This window comes from Trichomycterus rosablanca, chromosome 2 (genome assembly GCF_030014385.1).
Source record: "Trichomycterus rosablanca isolate fTriRos1 chromosome 2, fTriRos1.hap1, whole genome shotgun sequence".
Classification (NCBI taxonomy): domain Eukaryota; kingdom Metazoa; phylum Chordata; class Actinopteri; order Siluriformes; family Trichomycteridae; genus Trichomycterus; species Trichomycterus rosablanca.
Genome location: NC_085989.1, coordinates 62,135,015 through 62,145,270, shown reverse-complemented (window position 1 = coordinate 62,145,270; position 10,256 = coordinate 62,135,015). Strand labels below are relative to the sequence as shown.

Here is a 10,256-nt window from a genome sequence, read left to right as displayed (position 1 = left end):
GAAGGGAAAGATCGGTGCGACCCCGCGCAGTCCCCGCGCTGCTGTTCTGTTCCTCGCTTTTGCCAGATCTCCTCTGTATCCGTTAGCTGGTGGCTAACGTTAGCCTAGCCGCCGGTACAGCGAAGAGATCTTATCCGCTAAATTAGGCGGACCCATCAGTGCCAGCTTAGTCTAGTGGGCTAAGCGTTTGTTTGTGGCGCTGTCAGCGTCGGTTCGAATCCGCGCAGTAACCTATTATTTTGTGTTCTCAATTTTTCCCTTAGCAGATCGGTTTCCTCCCAGCTCAGCGGTGTGAGACTGGTGAAAGCGCTGATCCGAGAAACCCCGAAACTCCTGCCGGTTTCGGTTTCTGTTTCTCTTCTCCATTGTTCGGGACCGTTTGTTCTCTGCGCCTTTTAAGCGCGAGCCTTCCCCCTTTTCTCCAGCTAGTAGATAGCTCAGTGAGTACGCGAACGAGGCGATCTGGGTTCGCGACTCGCGGTTTTTGTGTTTGTTTATATATTTTTCGTTTTTGTCTTTTTCAGTTGCCTGCGGCGCCAGCGGCTTCAATCGGGGTTCTCCCGATTTGTTTTTTGTTATCCTTTTCCAATTTTGTGTTTTATAATATATATATTGTTTATAAGAAATAAATATATATATATTTCTCTGCATTCTTGGGTCCTCCGCCTCTCCTTATAACAAAATTGCTTTGGTTTTAATTAGTTAATAAAGATTTCGTACATTTCAGTACATTTATTAACATTTCCTACACAGCTGATTATTTCTATTATCTACATGAATATACAGTGTATCACAAAAGTGAGTACTCCCCTCACATTTCTGCAAATATTTCATTATATCTTTTCATGGAACAACACTATAGACATGAAACTTGGATATAACTTAGAGTAGTCAGTGTACAACTTGTATAGCAGTGTAGATTTACTGTCTTCTGAAAATAACTCAACACACAGCCATTAATGTCTAAATAGCTGGCAACATAAGTGAGTACACCCCACAGTGAACATGTCCAAATTGTGCCCAAATGTGTCGTTGTCCCTCCCTGGTGTCATGTGTCAAGGTCCCAGGTGTAAATGGGGAGCAGGGCTGTTAAATTTGGTGTTTTGGGTACAATTCTCTCATACTGGCCACTGGATATTCAACATGGCACCTCATGGCAAAGAACTCTCTGAGGATGTGAGAAATAGACTTGTTGCTCTCCACAAAGATGGCCTGGGCTATAAGAAGATTGCTAACACCCTGAAACTGAGCTACAGCATGGTGGCCAAGGTCATACAGCGGTTTTCCAGGACAGGTTCCACTCGGAACAGGCTTCGCCAGGGTCGACCAAAGAAGTTGAGTCCACGTGTTCGGCGTCATATCCAGAGGTTGGCCTTAAAAAATAGACACATGAGTGCTGCCAGCATTGCTGCAGAGGTTGAAGACGTGGCCTGTCAGTGCTCAGACCATACGCCGCACACTGCATCAACTCGGTCTGCATGGTCGTCATCCCAGAAGGAAGCTGACGCACAAGAAAGCCCGCAAACAGTTTGCTGAAGACAAGCAGTCCAAGAACATGGATTACTGGAATGCCCTGTGGTCTGACGAGACCAAGATAAACTTGTTTGGCTCAGATGGTGTCCAGCATGTGTGGCGGCGCCCTGGTGAGAAGTACCAAGACAACTGTATCTTGCCTACAGTCAAGCATGGTGGTGGTAGCATCATGGTCTTGGGCTGCATGAGTGTTGCTGGCACTGGGGAGCTGCAGTTCATTGAGAGAAACATGAATTCCAACATGTACTGCATTCTAAAACAGAGCATGATCCCCTCCCTTCGAAAACTGGGCCTCATGGCAGTTTTCCAACAGGATAACGACCACAAACACAACCTCCAAGATGACAACTGCCTTGCTGAAGAAGCTGAAGGTAAAGGTGATGGACTAAACCCAATTGAGCACCTGTGGCGCATCCTCAAGTGGAAGGTGGAGGAGTTCAAGGTGTCTAACATCCACCAGCTCCGTGATGTCATCATGGAGGAGTGGAAGAGGATTCCAGTAGCAACCTGTGCAGCTCTGGTGAATTCCATGCCCAGGAGGGTTAAGGCAGTGCTGGATAATAATGGTGGTCACACAAAATATTGACACTTTGGGCACAATTTGGACATGTTCACTGTGGGGTGTACTCACTTATGTTGCAGCTATTTAGACATTAATGGCTGTGTGTTGTGTTATTTTCAGAAGACAGTAAATCTACACTGCTATACAAGTTGTACACTGACTACTCTAAGTTATATCCAAGTTTCATGTCTATAGTGTTGTCCCATGAAAATATATAATGAAATATTTGCAGAAATGTGAGGGGTGTGTAATGGTTCTGTGGCGTTTGTGGGACTTACCACTCTTCCCTGACGTCACAGGCCTTACAGAGCAGTACAGAGCTAGGCCTTTAATAAGAGGCCAGCTCGTTAGGGTGAACGACCTGCAGCTGCGGCTCCCTTATTTAAGGGCACGCCGCCTGGCTGCAGGTGTCGCACCTTTTGTCTTGTTTGCTCCTTTTGTTTTGGGCACTGCGGTGTCCGTGGGGACTGCTGACGGCTCCCCCACGCTTCTTTTGTAGTTTTAGAGGTACCCCCGGTGGCATTAGGCCATCAGGGTGTGTAGACTGCAAGGTTGAGGTAATTAGCTTTTCTTTTACCTTCTTAGAAGTAGCGTGGTGCGATGTCGTGCAGTCCTCGTACTGTGTTTATTTTACCCGTTAGCATTTAGCATTAGCGGGGGAAGCCAGCCCCGTGACACGGCGCTGGTCCTCTCCCCGCTAATGTTTACCTAGCTAATCTAGCTGTGGTATTCGGCAGCCGGTGGGTGGCGTCTCGGTAAGACACTCGGTTGGTCTGCCAGCACCCCCGGTTCGAATCCGCACTAGGAGCTTGGGTAACTGTTTTGTTAACCGGTTTTCTTTACTCAGTTCTCATAACAGGGTGGCTCTAGCTGCGGCTGATGACGGAGCCCTCTGTTTCCCCCGAACTTCGCCAGTGGCGATTTCGGGGTTTTCGGTAGCTTAAAAATAATTATTCTGGGATTCAGCAACCGCTGGGTGGCGACACCGCTAAGTGCGCGGCTGTCCTGCCAGCCTCCCCGGTTCGAATCCGCACCCTTTTGTGTGCTTTAACAGATTGGCTCTAGCTGCGGCTGATGAAGGAGCCGTCTGTTACCCCGAACTGCGCCTGAGGCGATTTCGGGGCTTTGTAGCTCAAAACATGTAGTCTGGGATTCTGCAACCGCTGGGTGGCGACACCGCCAAGCGCGTGGCCGTTCTGCCAGCTCACCCGGTTCGAATCTGCACCCTTTTCGTGTGCTTTAACAGATTGGCTCTAGCTGCGGCTGATAACGGAGCCGTCTGTTACCTCGAACTGCGCCTGAGGCGATTTCGAGGCTTTGTAGCTTCAAATAATTGTAGCGCCTTAAGCGCATGAAGTCATCTGCTTCCCCCCGCTGCAGCAGCGCGCTGGTTACGCGCCCGGCTCTCACCCGAGCGGCCGGGGTTCGCGCCCAGCGTCTTTTAGTTTTCTTCTTTTCTTTTTGTTGCTGCCTGCATTCCCCAGCTAAAGTCCATCGGGGTTCCTTATGTTTGTTTTTGAGTTCTGTCTTGTGTGTGATGTTCTGTGTTTTTCTGTTAATAAATAAACTTTTATTTACTTTAACCTCCGCATTTGAGTCCTTTCTCTCCCACGTGACAGAAAGGTGCGACCATTTCTGGACTCAGTGGAGGACCCCCATTCTCTCCCAATAATTTTTTTGGGGGGGCACTCCCTGGTTGCTTATAGCAACCTGGGGAAATCCCCCGGTTGCCAGTAGCAACCTGGGGGAACTGGACCGCTGGCTAGGGACCTCAGGAGAGGTCCCTTTAAGGAGGGGGTACTGTAATGGTTCTGTGGCGTTTGTGGGACTTACCACTCTTTCCTGACGTCACAGGCCTTACAGAGCAGTACAGAGCTAGGCCTTTAATAAGAGGCCAGCTCGTTAGGGTGAACGACCTGCAGCTGCGGCTCCCTTATTTAAGGGCACGCCGCCTGGCTGCAGGTGTCGCACCTTTTGTCTTGTTTGCTCCTTTTGTTTTGGGCACTGCGGTGTCCGTGGGGACTGCTGACGGCTCCCCCACGCTTCTTTTGTAGTTTTAGAGGTACCCCCGGTGGCATTAGGCCATCAGGGTGTGTAGACTGCAAGGTTGAGGTAATTAGCTTTTCTTTTACCTTCTTAGAAGTAGCGTGGTGCGATGTCGTGCAGTCCTCGTACTGTGTTTATTTTACCCGTTAGCATTTAGCATTAGCGGGGGAAGCCAGCCCCGTGACACGGCGCTGGTCCTCTCCCCGCTAATGTTTACCTAGCTAATCTAGCTGTGGTATTCGGCAGCCGGTGGGTGGCGTCTCGGTAAGACACTCGGTTGGTCTGCCAGCACCCCCGGTTCGAATCCGCACTAGGAGCTTGGGTAACTGTTTTGTTAACCGGTTTTCTTTACTCAGTTCTCATAACAGGGTGGCTCTAGCTGCGGCTGATGACGGAGCCCTCTGTTTCCCCCGAACTTCGCCAGTGGCGATTTCGGGGTTTTCGGTAGCTTAAAAATAATTATTCTGGGATTCAGCAACCGCTGGGTGGCGACACCGCTAAGTGCGCGGCTGTCCTGCCAGCCTCCCCGGTTCAAATCCGCACCCTTTTGTGTGCTTTAACAGATTGGCTCTAGCTGCGGCTGATGAAGGAGCCGTCTGTTACCTCGAACTGCGCCTGAGGCGATTTCGAGGCTTTGTAGCTTCAAATAATTGTAGCGCCTTAAGCGCATGTAGTCATCTGCTTTTCCCCGCTGCAGCAGCGCGCTGGTTACGCGCCCGGCTCTCACCCGAGCGGCCGGGGTTCGCGCCCAGCGTCTTTTAGTTTTCTTCTTTTCTTTTTTTTGTTGCTGCCTGCATTCCCCAGCTGAAGTCCATCGGGGTTCCTTATGTTTGTTTTTGAGTTCTGTCTTGTGTGTGATGTTCTGTGTTTTTCTGTTAATAAATAAACTTTTATTTATTTAAACCTCCGCACTTGAGTCCTTTCTCTCCCACGTGACAGGGTGTACTCACTTTTGTGATACACTGTATATTAGATTTACAGTAAGTATTTATTTAGTTTGATTTAGTTGTGTGTAGATTGTGTGGATGTGTTATATAGATGCTTATACATCAATCATTCTAATATAAAGATAGAAACTATTATAGTATCATAAAAATGATGATCTCTTTGTCTCCTTGTGATTTTAATCTCTCATTAATTCAAATCTACTTCACTTCTGCCCCAGAACAGAACCTCTGATTTCTCCACCCCCAGCTACTAGTTCCTACATCAAATTTAACTGCTCCATACTACTTCTCTGCACCTGCACTGAAAACTGTCGACTCAGTCTCTCTACCTGCCTCCACTTCTGATTCAAAATACGAACTGCTATTATAAACACGTCTTTTTGCCAGAATTTGTCCCAGCATGAACTGTTAACTTCCTTATACATCCCATTAGTGCAGAATCCTCTATTCCACTGCACCATCCTGTCTATCTCCTGCAGAAGTTCAGCCACCTGCTGTCTGTTCTGTGGTTCTGCATTATTAAAGATGTGAAATCTTCCTCCACACTGATCTAAAACCCTTCTGAGATGTTCATTTTTGTCTCTTTCCTGATCTATTACTTTATTTCCTACCTTCCTTCCGTCACCATGAGTAAACAAAATGATCATGTGATCTGTAACCTGCTCACCATAAACCTGCTGTAACTTCTTAATAATTTCCTCTTCACATTCTGTAAATGAATCATATTTAAAAACCAGAATGAATGCATGAACTTCTGGTTGTGAGAGATAAACACTCCTGCCAAACTCCCTCGCTAACTGATCTTGAGGCAGTGCTGTGTCAATAAATCCTGGTGTATCAACCACAAGTACACGGTTTCCTCCTATCTCAGCTTCGGCAAGTTCACTGTGTTTTGTAACAGTATATAAAGATCGTTCTGATCTGAAAGCATTTCTTCCCTGGATGGTGTTTCCTGTTGCACTTTTCCCAACACCAGTCCTCCCCAGCAGCACGATCCTCCGTTCTTCCTGGTCCATTACAGCAGATCTGATCTCTGGATCTCTTACTGGTCTTCTGCTGAAAGCCCGCAACATCGCCTTCAGAACAGGTGACGCACAGGCCTACAGCACATCCAGGGTGAACCTGAGGAGGGGCATCAAAAAGGCCAAGCACTGCTACAAGCTAAAGGTAGAGGAACACTCCGACCCCCGACGCATGTGGCAGGGCATCCAGGTCATCAGCAACTACAAACCCAGCAACTCCACCCTGGTAACTACAGATGTCTCCTTCCTGAACGAGCTAAATGACTTTTATGCTCGCTTTGACAGAGGCAACAGGGAGACGGCTACTCAGACCAGACTCTCTGCAGACCTCCAGCCCCTCTCACTCTCCTCTACAGACGTCTACACAGCACTGAGCCAGATCAACGCTCGCAAAGCTGCTGGTCCAGACGGCATTCCCGGGAGAGTGCTGAGAGCATGTGCGGAGCAGCTGACTGGAATTTTTACAGACATCTTCAACCTGTCCCTCACCCAGGCAACTGTACCAACATGCTTCAAATCCACCTCCATCATACCAGTGCCGAAACACTCCAGCGTGTTAGGTCAGGCCACACCTACTCCATCACCATCTCACTCAATACAGGGGTACCACAGGGCTGTGTGCTGAGCTCATTGCTCTACTCCCTTTTCACCCACGACTGCAGGCCTGTGCATGGATCCAATTCCATAATTAAGTTTGCTGACGACACCACGGTGATTGGACTCATCAGTAACAACGATAAGACAGCCTACAGGGAGGAGGTACAGCACCTGGCCACATGGTGTGAGGACAACAACCTGCTCCTCAACAACAACAAAACCAAAGAGCTCATCGTGGATTTTAGGAGGGAAGGAGGAGGCACGCATGACCCCATCCACATAGACGGAATAGCTGTTGAACGTGTCTCCAGCTTCAAGTTTTTGGGGACCCATATTTCGGAGGACCTGTCCTGGACCACCAACACCTCCAGCTTGGCCAAGAAGGCTCACCAGCGCCTCTCCTTCCTGAGGACACTCAGGAAACACCACCTGTCTTTGGCCATCCTGGTGAACTTGTACCACAATAGAAAGTATCCTGACCAGCAGTATCACAGTCTGGTATGGAAACTGCACTGTTGCGAACAGCAAGGCACTGCAACGAGTTGTGAAAACGGCCCAGCGCATCACAGGGACTCCACTTCCACCCATTGAGGACGTCCAGAGGAAACGCTGTCTGCGTCGAGCTCGCAGCATTCTTAAGGACGCCTCCCATACTGCACATGGACTGTTTGCCCCTCTGGCAGGCACTTCAGAAGACTCCAGACCAAGAACCAGAGCTGTCTCCATATTAAACTCTGTCCCAGACTACCCCCCCCCCCCCCCTCAACACACACATCTCTCCTCCTAGCTAAATGCACTACAAACATTTTATTCTTTTTCTGCTTAGTATTTCATTGGTACATACCTCATTTGTACATAAATCCCATATATACTGTATACATCTGTTTACCATGTTTTTACATATACATTCCTTAATCATGTACATAGCACCTTAATCACTTTAACCTGCATAGCACCTTAATATTAATCTGCACGTTAATATGTATATTGTTTTTAGCTACATATCTTGTTTATAGTATAGTTTATAGATCCTGTTCATACCACTGCTATTTACCCACTGTAAATAATGTATATCATAAATACTGTATATCCTGCACCTTCTGCCTATTGCACTTCTGGTTAGATGCTAAACTGCATTTCGTTGCTCTGTACTTGTAGTCAAGTCAAGTCAACTTTATTTATATAGCGCTTTTTACAATAGACATTGTCTCAAAGCAACTTTACAAAATCCATGACCAACAGATACAAAAACCCCTGTTGAGCAAGCCGAGGGCGACTGTGGCAAGGAAAAACTCCCTGAAAATTACAGGAAGAAACCTTGAGAGGAACCAGACTCAGCAGGGCCCATCCTTCTTGGGTGGTCTGGAGGAAACTTTAAATAAATACATGATTTACACAAAGCATATAAACACAGAATTAAATGAACTAAAAGTCAGAGTCAGAGAGGTTTTATTGTCATTTCAGCTACATACAAGTACATATTGAAACGAAACAGCGTTCCTCTAGGATCATGGTGTAACACGGTACAAAAAGTGCAAGACAATACAAAACAGTGCAACAATAATACAAAAAATCCTATAATAAATAACTACAAAAGATATTCCTAATTATCCCTAATCTAAACAAGTAATTAGAAGACATGACTAAAGATGTGTTAGTACATGATGGTGAATAGATGGTACAATGGTTCATGAGGTAGTGACATGTTGTACATTAGCAGCGTAAAATTGGCAATGCAGATAAGGTGCCTAAAAAGTAAATAAGGTGCAAAATACAAGTAAGGTGCAGAAATTATTGTGCATTTCCAGGAGGTGTGCAAAAATGCAAGTAACATAGTCAAAAATGCAAGTAACAGTCAATACAGATCAGTGTGTGGCAGCAGAAAATGTCCGGAGGAAATTGTTACAGTCCTGAGTTTAGAAGTCTGATTGCTTGAGGGATAAAACTGTTACACAGTCTGGTTGTGTTAGTCCGGATGCTGCGGTATCGTCTCCCAGACGGGAGCAGAGTAAAAAGTCCATGTGATGCAGCGGGTGTTAAAAATGTCCGTGAGAGATGGAAGAGCGACCCCGATGATCTTTTCAGCTGTCCTCACTACTCGCTGGAGAGTCTTGCGGTCCGACGCAGTACAATTTCCGAACCAGACAGTGATGCAGCCGCTCAGGATGCTCTCGATTGTTCCTCTGTAGAACGTGGTGAGAATGGGGGGTGGCAGATGAGCTTTCCTCAGTCTTCTCAAAAAGTAGAGACACTGCTGGGCTTTCTTGGTGATGGAACTGGTGTTAAGGGTCCAGGTGAGATTCTCCTCCAGATGAACACCAAGAAATTTGGTGCTCTTGACGATCTCAGCAGATGAGCCGTCGATGTGCAGTGGGGAGTGGTCCCTTAGTGTCTTTCTAAAGTCAATGACCATCTCTTTGGTTTTATCCACATTCAGAGACAGGTTGTTGACTTGGCACCAGTTCGTTAGATGTTGTACCTCCTCTCTGTACGCTGACTCATCGTTGTTGCTGATGAGTCCCACCACAGTTGTGTCGTCTGCAAACTTAACGATGGAATTCAAGCTGTGCATTGCTGTACAGTCGTGCCTAAGCAGAGTAAACAGCAGTGGACTGAGCACACAGCCTTGGGGAGCGCCGGTGCTCAGTGTGGTGGTGCTGGAGGTGTTCTTACCGATCCGGACGGACTGAGGTCTCTCAGTCAAGAAGTCCAGGATCCAGTTGCAGAGAGAGGTGTTCAGGCCCAGCGTGCTCAGCTTTCCAATTAGATGCTGAGGAATGATGGTGTTGAATGCTGAGCTAAAGTCTATGAACAGCATCCTGACGTAAGTGTTCTTTCTGTCCAGGTGTGTTGAAGCCAGGTGAAGTGTGGTGGATATGGCGTCGTCCGTTGAGCGGTTAGGACGGTACGCAAACTGCAGTGGGTCCATGGTGGGAGGCAGTAGGGTCTTAATATGCCTCATGACTAGTTTCTCGAAGCACTTCATGATGATAGGCGTGAGTGCTACGGGACGATAGTCGTTGAAGCATGACACAGATGACTTCTTTGGCACGGGTACGATGGTGGTCGTCTTGAGGCATGTTGGAACGATGGCGCTGCTCAGGGAGATGTTGAAGATGTCAGTGAATACATCTGCCAGCTGGTCTGCACATCCTTTGAGCACTCGGCCAGGAATGTTGTCTGGTCCAGAAGCCTTCCGTGGGTTGACTCTGTGCAGAGTTCTCCTCACGTCCGCTGTGGTGAGACGAAGCACCTGGTCGTCACAAGGTGGGATCATCTTCCTCGCCAACATGTTGTTCTGCGCCTCAAACCGAGCGTAGAAGTCATTCAGCGCATCTGGAAGGGAGGCATCACTGTCACAGACGGGTGGAGTCGTCCTGTAGTTGGTGATGGCCTGGATGCCCTGCCACAAGCGCCGTGTGTCACCGCTGTTCTGGAAGTGGCTGTGGATGTTCTGGCCGTGTGCGCGCTTTGCTTCTCGGATTGCCCGAGAAGGAGATTGAGAAGGAGGCTGTTCGAAATCCTAGATGCCTTAAAATCCTCACTTCT

At 47.8% G+C, this 10,256-nt stretch overlaps 1 protein-coding gene across 1 annotated transcript; it reads right to left on the bottom strand.

Annotated features, from left to right (window-relative positions):
- Positions 1 to 5,345: 5,345 nt before the first annotated feature.
- On the bottom strand, positions 5,346 to 6,161 carry LOC134303179 (GTPase IMAP family member 9-like). The gene has a single exon (XM_062988510.1). The coding sequence runs from the start codon at positions 6,159 to 6,161 to the stop codon at positions 5,346 to 5,348; it is 816 nt and encodes a 271-aa protein (XP_062844580.1).
- Positions 6,162 to 10,256: the final 4,095 nt, after the last annotated feature.

Bases quoted from the DNA above. Each gene is read 5' to 3' on its own strand.
- LOC134303179 (XM_062988510.1), bottom strand. From the start codon at position 6,161: ATGTTGCGGGCTTTCAGCAGAAGACCAGTAAGAGATCCAGAGATCAGA.